Source organism: Oncorhynchus tshawytscha, linkage group LG12, assembly GCF_018296145.1.
Source record: "Oncorhynchus tshawytscha isolate Ot180627B linkage group LG12, Otsh_v2.0, whole genome shotgun sequence".
Lineage (NCBI taxonomy): Eukaryota > Metazoa > Chordata > Actinopteri > Salmoniformes > Salmonidae > Oncorhynchus > Oncorhynchus tshawytscha.
In genome coordinates this window covers 48,737,710-48,751,040 of record NC_056440.1, presented here as the reverse complement: position 1 = coordinate 48,751,040, position 13,331 = coordinate 48,737,710, and the positions used below count along the sequence as shown (strand labels likewise).

At 40.5% G+C, this 13,331-nt stretch overlaps 1 protein-coding gene across 1 annotated transcript; it reads left to right on the top strand.

Moving 5' to 3' along the window:
- The first annotated feature begins 6,976 nt into the window (after positions 1-6,976).
- LOC112263442 (collagen alpha-1(X) chain-like) lies at positions 6,977-12,927 on the top strand. The gene is made up of 3 exons (XM_024439643.2): positions 6,977-7,110; positions 7,507-7,654; positions 10,666-12,927. The coding sequence occupies exons 2-3, from the start codon at positions 7,522-7,524 to the stop codon at positions 12,510-12,512; spliced, it is 1,980 nt and encodes a 659-aa protein (XP_024295411.1). The 5' UTR covers positions 6,977-7,110; positions 7,507-7,521; the 3' UTR covers positions 12,513-12,927.
- Positions 12,928-13,331: the final 404 nt, after the last annotated feature.

The following is a 13,331-nucleotide window of genomic DNA, read 5'->3' as shown; positions in this document are numbered from 1 at the left end:
AACCCATTTAAGATGGCTTTATTTAACTTTGATACCCTTAAATGATTACACAATACGCATTCATGTTTGCCTGCGTCATTAAAACTGTCTTCTGTTTGTTTGGGAATTTTTGAAGACAAGCCACAGTAGAATAGAAACAAGACAGGGAAATTCAAAAACATTATGGTCATTATTTTGACAAGATAATGAATTGGAAGAAATCTGTCATATGGAAAGTGCTATCTTGATTACAATCATTCTTGATTACAATGAATCCATTCACCTCTCAAGTTTTTCTTCCGGGAGTAGTAACACAGTATCTGGTTGGCTGACATTATACCAGTTTTTGGTGCTTTCGGGGATTAGCAGTTTAAAGGCCCAGAATACCACGGGAATAGCATAACCATAGAAAGAAAATCACTATTGCAACAAGAATACTTTTAACATAACAATCAAGAGCTCACATCTTCAAGTAATTAATTAAAGAACACATTACATTTCAATGATTACCAACTAAGACACAATGTTTTATGATGACTAGGAATTGACCTGTTTCTGTGACCGCCACTCCTCAGGACCATTCCACGTACGGATCCATTCGGGGATGTTTGTCTTTGGGACCCTGTAATTTCTCTACCAATCAGTCACATGGGCCGCCATCAACCCTTCATTCATAAAGCTCAAAGTACCTCTTAGTGGTACATTGAGTTTGTTGAAACGTTAAATCCGTATCCCAGCCATGATGGGATATCTTTAGCCTTAGTTTAGCTCACGTGCTGGGTTTGGTCTCCCTTACATCAACTGCCAATTATACACTTCTCCTGGGTGTGGATAGGTCCGGTCAGCAGGAGGAGAAATCTGAAACATCAGTTTTTGGGCACTGAAGTGCACAAAAACATACCAAATGGGAAACTTTTTTCCCAGACACTGTTATTATCCCACAAGTTGAAACACTTCAAGTGCTACTGTGAATTCAATGTTAGCAGTGGTCTTAAACCCTCTTTACTGTGTGTTACATCATAAAGAGACCCAGGATACCCTTAGGACAGTGTTTGCAGACCACTCCAGTAAGGTCATAAGAGAAGTTGCCAAGTCTCTACCTCCCACTCTTATTCCTCTTTACCCTTTAATACATCTATTTTCAAAAATAGGAAATATATAATATGTTTGGCATACAATTTCACAAGCATATGGATGAACTTTTCAGTATGTGCAGGAGTAAGAATGACAAATCTTGGGCACATCAACGGTCAGTAAGAACATGTTTGGATCATATATCATGTCTCTGAAGTGGCGGAGTATATTGTGTATTTTACAGTGCACAGCAATAGACAATATGAAGGCTATGTCATTGATGTTCATTTCTAAGGCAGTTATCCTAATCCCTTATGGTTATTACAATGGAGTTCCACCACATCAAGTCACTGTGTAACAGTAATGAGTTGAGCAGAGGACGAGGGAAAAATAAGTCATGTATTTTCATAGTCTTATAATACAGGATACTACCACTAAGTACAAGAACATTGAGTAATTCATAGATGCATGCTAGAGTGTAGAACATGACAAAATGCTATGTTGTGAAAACATAGAAAGTAACCAAATTACAGTGTTAGCCCTAAGGCACATCATGCATTTTGTTTCCTTTAGATATAGAAGCATAATATTTAAAAAAACGATCTAAAAACAGAAAATGTGTTTGGCTGCTTGTGGTTAGCACTGTTTAAAATAAAAAAAAGTAAACTAGAATTATCTGAACCTAGAAATGTATAAAATCCTGACTGCACCCTCTCTTGCTCTGTCATTTAGCTAAAAATGACTAAAATTGGGATGGTCAGGTCTCTTATGTGGGCCATAAACACAAACAGAGTCAGAGTTTGAAATAATACAGTATGGCCAAGGCCTATCAGAATAGGTGGCACAGGAAAATACTGGATGCTACCACAGTAAAAGGTACAGGAACAGTTTCACAGCACTATAGAACACACAGTAATGAATACAGAGTTGTTCAAGGGTGGAACATGTATGAACAGAATTAAAAACATGCTTGGCATTTGTAGTAGGTGCCTGAAAGTATCTTCAGCTAACTGCATAGAATTATCTAATGTCACATTAATTTTGCTCTCATTCCAATGTTTTAGAAATTAGACACCTTTACACTACTTCATCTTGGATATTTCAGTGTTTCATTTGATAGTGACAAGTTAAAACAATGTTTGTCAAACAAAATTAAGTGTTATAACTATCAACTATTGTCATACGCTGATCTGTTTCACCTGTCCTTGTGATTGTCTCCACCCTCTCCAGGTGTCACTTATTTTCCCTGGTGTATTTATCCCTGTGTTTCCTGTCTCTCTGTGCCAGTTTGTGTATGTCTTTCAAGTCAACCAGCATGCTTTCCCGTACTCCTGCTTCTATTATCTTTTTCCTATTCCTCCCGGTTTTGACTCTTGCCTGTTTTCTGGACTCCGTACCCACCTGCCTGATCATTCTGCCTGCTCTGACCTCGAGCCTGCCTACCACTCTGGACCTCCTGGACTCTGAACTGTTTTTGACCTTTTTGCCTAGCCACGACCATTCTTTCGCCTAGCCCTTTTGGATTGATTAATAAATATCAAAGACACAAACTATCTGCCTCCCGTGTCTGCATCTGGGTCTCGCCTTGTGCCCTTATAACTATGCAAGGCAGGACTTAGGAAAATTACAGATAATTCGGTCTAGTTCTAAAATTAGAAAAGTTCAAACAAGTTTCATGTTCTAGGAATGTTTAATTATAACCTTTGTGGAAGGGGTTTCTTGGTGACACGTTTAATATAGGAATCCTCCACAGAATCCTGGTACAGCATACCCCTTCCTCTTCACCCCTGTCTTCACCCCTATTTGCCATTATGATGCAAGTAGACATACAAATCAGTCAGTGCATTTAAACTGCAGGAAATAATCCATAAATGGTACTACGTTCAAAAGGTTTTTATGACTCAATCTGTATATTGAGTAACCTACACATTGTTTATGGCCACTTGTGTGTTATAAAACTATTAGAATTTCGGTGTATGCATTTCTTATGTGGTGTGGACGAAATTCAGAAATTACAGACTAGGTTAGAGCCAGTTTGCGCTGTTCAGTCAAGGGATGCAGCGTTGTACGAGATCTTCCGTTTCTTGGCAATTTCTCACATGGGATAGTTTACATTTCTCAGAACAAAAATAGACTGACGAGTATCAGAAGAAAGGTCTTTGACTCTGGCCTTTTTGAGCCTGTAATCGAACCCACAAATGCTGATGCTCCAGTTACTCAACTTGTCTAAAGAAGTTCAGTTTTTTTGCTTCTATAAACAGCACAACAGTTTTCAGCTGTGCTAAAATAATTGCAAAAGGGTTTTCTAACGATCAATTAGCCTTTTAAAATGATAAACTTGGATAAGCTAACACAATGTGCCATTTGAACATAGAAGTGATGGTTGCTGATAATGGGCCTCTGTACGCAGATGTACCGTAGATATTCCATTTAGAATCTGCCGTTTCCAGCTACAATAGTCATGTACAACATTAACAATGTCTACACTGTATTTCTGATCAATTTGATGTTATTTTAACGTACAAAAAAAGTGTTTTTCGTTCAAAAACAAGGACCTTTCTAAGTGACCCCAAACTTTTGAATGGTAGTGTATTTTAATTTGTTTAAAGCTTTTTTGGTTACTACATGATTTCATGTGTCTTATTTCATAGTTTTGATGTCTTCACTATTATTCTGCAATGTAGAAAATAGTAAAAAATAAAGAAAAAACCCTTGAATGAGTAAGTGTTCTAAAACTGTTCTAAAACTTGACTTGTAGTGTATATGGTAGAAGATTCCAAAAATAAGAAGGTTAGTCTGAGGCAATGCCACTTCTCATCCCAAGGAAGTTGACTGGCAGAACATGCCCCCTTGTGTTGAAGTCTTGCTACTGCATCTCAAGAGCACCGGCTATCCACCACAAACTACACTGCATTCACCAGGCAGAGATAAAACAAGTCCAACACAAATGGCTTTTCCAGTACTTCTTTTTATAGCTTTAATGGCTGTTTTGAGGGTGAATCACTAACACAAATACACAAGTTAAGGACTATAAACTGTTAGGCCTGAAATAGTGGACAAAATGAAAGGTTCCCTATGTTCTCAATCAAACAGACACGCTGACCAAACATAATCCATGCTGCTATGTTCATTTTAGGGTAAAAGGCCAAGTGCGTTCAGCCTTAGGTAAGTGTAGATTTAGGTCCTATTATAACTGTTGGAATATTAGGTCAAAGGAGGAGCCAGTAGACTTTGTTTCTGCCCATACCTCTGCTGCACATCCAGTGTTTTAGTTTACCTTATCATAGGAGGGGTGGGAGATGTTCAGGCAGTCTGGAAAGGTAACAGGCATGTCAAATACAGACAGGTTGGGACAGATGTAAATTGAGGATGCGTATCCTATCCTCAATGGCATCTTTGTGAGGCAATGATTCCACTATATGGGCACCAAAAACCAGGGGTTGTTTCTAGATTATTTTTAGCTGGATATTTTTGTAGAGGGTCATGGAATAATGAAAAATACAAATAAAACATTTAACGTGTCTGATAAATGTGATTATTTATCATTGATAAACTGAATCTGAAATAAACACACCATTCAAAAGTTTGGCATCACTTACAAATGTCCTTGTTTTATAAAGAAAAGCACATTTTTAATCCATTAAAGTAACATCAAATTGATCGGAAATACAGTGTACACATTGTTAATGTTGTAAATGACTATTGTTGCTGGAAACTGAAGATTTTTTATGGAATATCTACATAGGTGTACAGAGGCCCATTATCAGCAACCATCACTTCTGTGTTCCAATGGCAGGTTGTGTTAGCTAATAGTTAGTTCATCATTTTAAAAGGCTAATTGATCATTAGAAAACTCTTTTGCAATTAATGTAGCACACCTGAAAACTTCATTAAATAGCACCCGCAAAACACCAGTCTCAACGTCAAATCAAATCAAATCAAATTTATTTATGTAGCCCTTTGTACATCAGCTGATATCTCAAAGTGCTGTACAGAAACCCAGCCTAAAACCCCAAACAGCAAGCAATGTAGGTGTAGAAGCACGGTGGCTAGGAAAAACTCCCTAGAAAGGCCAAAACCTAGGAAGAAACCTAGAGAGGAACCAGGCTATGTGGGGTGGCCAGTCCTCTTCTGGCTGTGCCGGGTGGAGATTATAACAGAACATGGCCAAGATGTTCAAATGTTCATAAATGACCAGCATGGTCGTATAATAATAAGGCAGAACAGTTGAAACTGGAGCAGCAGCACGGTCAGATGGACTGGGGACAGCAAGGAGTCATCAAGTCAGGTAGTCCTGGGGCATGGTCCTAGAGTTCAGGTCAGTTGAAACTGGAGCAGCAGCACGGCCAGGTGGACTGTGGACAGCAAGGAGTCATCATGTCAGGTAGTCCTGGGGCATGGTCCTAGGGCTCAGGTCCTCCGAGAGAGAGAAAGAAAGAGAGAAGGAGAGAGAACGCACACTTAGATTCACACAGGACACCGAATAGGACAGGAGAAGTACTCCAGATATAACAAACTGACCCTAGCCCCCCGACACAAACTACTGCAGCATAAATACTGGAGGTTGAGACAGGAGGGGTCAGGAGACACTGTGACACCCATCCAAGGACACCCCCGGACAGGGCCAAACAGGAAGGATATAACCCCACCCACTTTGCCAAAGCACAGCCCCCACACCACTAGAGGGATATCTAGTGTCTGTGTTCTTTTGCCCATTTTAATCTTTTATTTTTATTGGCCAGTCTGAGATATGGCTTTTTCTTTGTAACTCTGCCTAGAAGGCCATTAATCCCAGAGTCGTCTCTTCACTGTTGACGTTGAGACTGATGTTTTGCGGGTACTACTTAATGAAGCTGCCAGTTGAGGACTTGTGAGGTGTCTGTTTCTCAAACTAGGCACTCTAATGTATTTGTCCTCTTGCTCAGTTGTGTACCGGGGCCTCCCACTCTATTATATATATATTCTATATATATATATATTATATATATATATATATATATTCTGGTTAGGGCCAGTTTGCGCTGTTCAGTGAAGGGAGTAGTATACTGCGTTGTATGAAATCTTCAATTTCCTGGCAATTTCTCGCATGGAATAGCTTTCAATTCCCAGAACAAGAATAGACTAATGAGTTTCAGAGGAAAGGTCTTTGTTTCTGGCCATTTTGAGCCTGTAATCGAATCCAAAAATGCTGATGCTCCAGATACTCAACTTGTCTAAAGAAGGCCAGTTGTATTGCTTCTTTAATCAGAACAACAGTTTTCAGCTGTTCTAACATAATTGCAAAAGGGCTTTCTAATGATCAATTAGCCTTTTAAAATGATTAACATGGATTGGCTAACCCAACGTGCAATTGGAACACAGGAGTGATGGTTGCTGATGAGGGTTCTCTGTAGTCCTATGTAGATATTCCATTTTAAAAATCAGCCATTTCAAGCTACAATAGTCATTTACAACATTAAAAATGTCTACACTGTATTTCTGATCAATTTGATGTTATTTTAAAGTACAAAAAATGGGCTTTTCTTTCAAAAACAAGGACATTTCTATGTGACACCAAACTTTTGAACGGTAGTGTATATTTTGTCATCTACATCTAGATTAGCTCTGAATAGCTATGTTCACCACACCAGGTAGAGCAAATTTACACTCAAAACCCAACAAGAGCAAATATTGTAAATAGTCTTAAAACTAAATAGTAAACCGTTTTACATGTGTCTAAACCTGATTATTTTTTAGTTAGGGTTAGAAGACTAAAATAAGATCTTATCATTTGTCTAAATATTCAAAGCAAATAGGCATCCTGATGTGACATGCCTGCATAGGGCAGATCTGTCAGCAAATTACAGTTTATCTCTGAGAAGGGAGGTACTTGTGTGGTGGTGGCTTTTTTATGATGTAAGGGGCAGATATTGTATAAATACTCACATCATTGTACTGGGAGGCAGCAGACTCTCCAACTTGCTCCTAACCTAAGGATATACAGCAGCAGTAGAAGGACAGTGGTGCTGAAGATTTCTTACCCCTTTTTGGAACTCATACTCATTCAACTGCATGCCGGTATGTGTGTTCTTCCTCTCTATCCTCTTCATCTCTTGGGGTAGTGAACACTAGGGCCCTTCTGAGGCCTGACCCCTACTCCCACTGGATGTGAGCTATGACAGGGCAGGTGGAAAAGATTTTGGTGCCTTATAAAACCAAGCAGGATAGACAAAGTTCTGTGAGAACAGGATGAGATATCTAGGAGGCTGAGACTCACTATTCAAATGGGTTCCATGATATCTATCTCATTTGTTGTACTTACGTATAATCTGAAATGTGTGCAATCCGGTGTATGTGCAGTGCAATATGTGTGCAGAGAGAAGAAAGAGTCCCTGGCTTACTAAATAATTTTGTCATTATTGCAACTTCTAAAGATGTGTAAGCAGTATTTAATATTTTTTGTTTAATTTGCAGATTTAACCTTAGGAAATGGAAGTACGAGTATTGAGCATCCTCATCCTCCTGGTGGCCTTGACGGCTGTTCATGGTAGTGGTTCATATGTGGTGAAGAAGGTGATGAAGGTCGCCCCTCAATACCAGCCCTACTCTGTGAAGAGTCACGGTAAGAACCAGCATCCTAATCTACATTGCCTAGTATGGTCCAGGGATGTCTTTGTCCATTGAAACTGTATCACAGCAATTTCAATGTGACAGTTCAACTATAGTCAATCATACATCTAACTTCTTCACACTTCACCATAAATATACTAATTTGCAATGTGTCCACTTACCATGTAATTTACATCTGATGATTTCAGCTTTCAGTTCTTGCACAGGGACAATCAGACATACAGTTAGTGCGAGAGCACTGCTCTAATTTGAAACATGAGCTTTTACCAAATCAAATGTAGTGTAGTCATTGGCTACTGGGATCTGGATATTTATCCAATGGCTGTTTCAGGCCTCGTGATTTTCATAGTAGCACATGTATAACATATTATGTTGCATACTGTCTGAAGTGAGTACAATTGGATGTTACATGTTATTACATGTTATTTCTGCCACTAAGGCTAAATAATACATCTTCAAAAGTGATTTTGTTATAATTCTAGGACTGAGTGTTTTTGACCTTCATGATGTCTTTACTGCAATTGATTTAAAATGTTATTTTTACTGGATTTTCAGTCAATCTCTTTGTACCTTCAGTAGGTCTTAAGAAGTGATTTTAGGAGGACCAGTTAGAGCAGTAATTCATTTGTGTAGAACTTAGTGGGGCATAAGGATCTGCTGACATTTCAGTAGTTCTTTTTACATATTAAAGGGACATTTCAGTTCTGGAATTTTGGGTGCTTTGTAGTTCAGCTGATGGCTCATTTAAGTCATGTATAAAATGTCAAAATGTGTTGAGTTGAAAACAGCACATGAAATACTACAAGTTGAGCTGTCTATAAATTCTCTATTGTAATGAATAGCTGACTTTGCCCTACCTAACTGATGGTAACAGTACTGATACTGTATTTTTGGTTAAGTCAGATATATACTGTAGTTAACAAATGCATTACTTCATTTTATGATTCTTCTTATGTTAACCTTGCAATTAATTCAATTTCTTGCAGCAGCAAATTAAAGTAAAATTCAATAGTCATCAACTGTATTTTTAAATCATATGAAAGTAATGTGTAAAATAGTGGGTGCCTCTTGTTAATGTTATATGTATTTTAACACTGCCAATTACAGTTCAATCACCCAGCAATGTGGTTGTTTGGGTGTGCCTTTCAAAAAGTAAATACATCTGTTTTAAATTAACCTAAACTGGGCCTCTACATTTGACCAAGGAGATGTGTCTTTTACACCCTGGGTCATGTGACCACAAAAAAGCAAACGAGAAGCAACTCCCTTAAATGCCACCATCCAGCTTTACAAATGTTTGTTTTCTCCCCATACTACAGTTTCTTAAGTCAGAAATGTCTGCTTTTTTGGAGGTGTGAAATAAGAACAGGTTGAAAACAGAAGATGACTTCTAGCTAATAATTGAACAGGTTTAAATGTCTATGCAGGTTTGATTTCAGCAGTTTATACTATCATACCCAATGCTCTTAAAGGGGCAATTCCTCCAAGTTCACATTGTTAGACGATTTACTTCACTTCACCAAGCAGGTTTAACATGCATTTGCTGGACAAAAGGGCAGCAATAGAAAGTTCGGGAAAATGTAAATTCCACAATGCCATCACACTGCATGCTCAGTTAGCTATACAACAATTTATATTATTAAATTTAATTAATTCAATAAAATTCCAATAACTTATTTCCTGAGAAGGACCTTCATGTGTGGTGACCTATTTAGTACAGACAAGACAAATAACATAGAAGTCAAAACTCCTACAGTATGAAATAGAAACATTCTATACAATCAAAGATGAAACAAAAAACTATTCTATCAGTAATTTACAAGCATCTCAGTATCTCAGTATTTTACTGACCACAATATGCATGTAGACATGGTTGTTTTCTCAATTGAATTAATAAACATTTTGAGTAAAAGTGTCAAAAAAGATTGAATGACATAGAGTACACCGACACTTTGCCATTGATCAGTGGCCATATATATATATTGCACATGTCTCTGAGTAGTAGGTGCTGATTTAGAATCAGTTTTATATTTTAGATCGCAATGAATAAGATTACATGGACGGGGGGAGCTGATCATAAATCAGCCCTTCTTACATAGCCCCAGGACTCAGTTTCCGAAAAAGGAGGTGTGAACCAAATGTCAACCAGAGCGAGGTTAAATTGGGAAACACCTAGTCTTACTTCTGTCTAGATAGTTACCTAGGCTAACTAACTAACTTGCCTACCCAAAACAACAATGTAACACGCATTCTTGGTAAATGGTCTGGAGGTGAATTGCATTCTGGAAATCATAGTATAAAAACATAAGTGGATTCATCACATGTACATGACATTTGAATAGGGAAGCAATACAGAGCTACAAAGTATTATTGTTCCTCTGACAATTGCTGAGTGTAACACATTACTGTACTCTTCATTTTTCATTTCCAAAAATTAACTTCAGTCCTCCATCACTCAAACAAAATACTGGGGATTTACTACTACATTGCACAATATTATGAGCTGTACGCAGGCTTTAAAACTTGTATTTCTGATCCAAAGTTCCCCCATTTGTTTCCTTAGGGTTGTCTAGCAGTCTAATCCGCTGTGTTAGATCATATGTACTGTGCAGCTGTGAGCATGGGTTTGAATCTGACCCACCGCTCTAGCACCCTCTTTCCACCTATCTTTCATCTCTACTGTACACCTCTATCTCTAAACCCTATCCAATAAAACACAAAACATAAGAAATGGTGCCCCACATATGTAAATGGGTGTTATTATTGGTATTATCTATCTTACTATTATTTAAATAATAATAATTCGAGAATGAGTGACAATTAGCAGACAACAGTAGTAATTCTTAACCAGCAGAGAACACGTGATAGTACATATTAATTACTATTCCTTGAATTTGTTTTTGAAAATGTAAAACATACTTCCAACAGACATTTGCCAATAACACATTTATTACAAGAGAATAATTTGTGGTATTAATAAGGTGACTTGCTATTTCCTCACAGTGGTGTCGGTGGCGGGAGAGCCCGGTGCGCCAGGTGAGCCCGGCCCAGAAGGCCCCCCTGGCCCACCTGGCCCTCCAGGGGAAAGTGCTGTGGGACAGCCTGGACCCGAGGGCCCTGCCGGACCACCCGGACCTGCTGGCTACTCCGCACCTGGCAAACCTGGTTCCTCAGGTGGGCCTGGTAAGCCTGGTGTTCCTGGCGCAGCTGGCAAGAAAGGAGAGGTGGGCACAGCTGGACTTCAAGGGCCTAGGGGCATGCCTGGACCTACTGGAAGTTCCGGACCAGCTGGGATCTCTTCCACTGGCAAGCCTGGACCTCATGGTCTGCCCGGAGCAATGGGGCCAAGAGGGGAAACAGGCCTTAAGGGACATCCAGGTATGCCTGGTTTGCCAGGAGCTAAGGGTGATAGAGGAGTGGGTATCCCAGGGGCACAAGGTGAGACAGGGGCTGTGGGACCTATGGGACCAGCTGGGCAGCCTGGAGCAGCCGGAGTTGGAAAGCCAGGCAAGCCAGGAATCCCTGGTGAAGCAGGAAAGTCAGGTAGCCCAGGTAGGGATGGGGGCGCTGGTCCCATGGGTTTGCCAGGTGCTAAGGGCCACACAGGGGCTCCTGGTGTAGGTCTGCCTGGAAAACCAGGTGATAATGGGGCTCCAGGTATGCCTGGTGCAGCTGGTCCTAAAGGTCATCAGGGAGCAACGGGAGCAACTGGTGCTCCCGGTATCCCTGGATATGGAAAGCCAGGAGCAAATGGACAGAAGGGTGAGAGGGGAGTTGTAGGAAGCACAGGCACAACAGGTCAGAAGGGCGAGCCAGGAGCACAGGGATATACCGGTGCTACTGGTGCTACTGGGCCCATGGGTCTTACTGGTCCTCAGGGTGCAAGAGGCTTCCAAGGAGATACTGGGGAAATGGGTCCTAAAGGTGACACAGGTGCAATGGGACCCCAGGGACCAAAGGGATATAAGGGAGATCAGGGAGCACAAGGTTTCCAGGGAAAGCAAGGTAATACTGGAGCAACAGGCCCAATTGGTGCCATGGGAGCTACTGGAGCTCCAGGTAACAAAGGTGACACTGGTCACACAGGTTCAACTGGTGCTTCAGGTGTCCCAGGACCTGCCGGGCCCAAAGGTTTCCCAGGGCGCAATGGTGAGGCAGGTGAGGCTGGAGCTGCAGGAGCCTCAGGTCCCAGAGGACCTGTTGGGCCTACTGGTGCCGCAGGTACACCTGGCCTTAAAGGACACCCGGGTCTCCCTGGAGCACCTGGCCCAGCTGGACTGGCCGCTAAGGGAATCCTTGGCCCTCTCGGTCCCCCTGGGCTCCCTGGTGCTGATGGTCAGGATGGTGGCCAAGGCCCTGCTGGCCCTCCCGGCCCACCTGGTCCTCCCGGCGAGTTCTTTTTCGAAAAGAGCATGGGCATGGGTGAGGTCATGGTGCCTACTCTTGTTAAAGCCCCTATGTCTGCTTTCTCTGTTTCTCTGGCTAGGCCTTATCCTCCATCTGGGGAACCTATTAAGTTTGACAATGAGGTGTACAATGCGGAGAATCACTATGACACTACCACTGGGCAGTTCACTTGCCAGGTTCCTGGAGTCTACTACTTCTCATACACCATTCACGTGAATGGGGCTCATGCTCTGGTGGCTCTGTACAAGAACGACAAGCCAGTCATGTTCAGCTATGATGAGTACAACAAGGGCTTCCTGGACCAGATGTCCGGTAGCACTGTCCTTATGCTCGATGTGAGCGACACAGTCTACCTTCAGATTCCCGATGATGAGGCCAATGGCGTTTTTGCCGCTGAGAATGTCCACTGCTCTTTCTCTGGGTTCCTTATCGCTTCAACGTGATACGGTGTCACCCAATAACAACACAACTAAATCTGCAAGCTATTTCTCAAACAAGTAAACTCTCTGTCTTTCCCAACCAGGCAGTTGTCTCTTTTTTTGAGTAATAGAAGCATCTCGACTTGAAAAATCCAAGAAATGGGTGCTAAGAAGAAGGAAATAATTTATCTAAGAGGTTATCAGGGATGGGGAGGCAATCAACAAAGTTACCAATGATTCAGAATTGTATTTTTTGTGAGTGGAGACAACATGTGAAATTTAGATGTTATGGCTATGTTGTGTCTTGAAAAAGTTTTTGTTTTAAATTATTATTACAGCAGGTGATTCTTATTTTGTGTATGTCTGTGTTTTTGTACAACCTTGTTTTTGGTGACCGATTCGATAACCTTATTAAAAGTTCATAATTACTTTCTGTGCACCATTTTGTACCTGGCTTCCTTGTATGTGACTTGAATATTGTGAAATGGCAATGGTTAAATTGACTATTAGAAATAATACAAGATATAACACACCACAAAATACTGTCACACAAATACAAATAGTTTATTAACAACATTAATATATCCCCAAAGATTCCTAGTCATGTAAAGCATAATGACTTTTTCAAACAATGCAAAGGCCATTAAAAAGCACACAGAACACTGATGTTCTAGTCACAATTTTAAGTCATAACAGAATCTAGAATGCTAGCTGATCCCGAAGACTTCAAGTCATTGCGCTAATGCTAGTTTCTAGCGAAACTACCTTTAACTTCCTTCAAAATGCAAACAGAGACATGATTATGGTACCCATGGGTTTATCTGACTGAGTAAGTAGAAACAT

Excerpts from the sequence above, each read along its gene's own strand:
- LOC112263442 (XM_024439643.2), top strand. The coding sequence starts at position 7,522 with ATGGAAGTACGAGTATTGAGCATCCTCATCCTCCTGGTGGCCTTGACG. Across the intron at positions 7,655-10,665 it reads CTACTCTGTGAAGAGTCACG|TGGTGTCGGTGGCGGGAGAG; the intron begins GTAAGAACCAGC and ends ATTTCCTCACAG.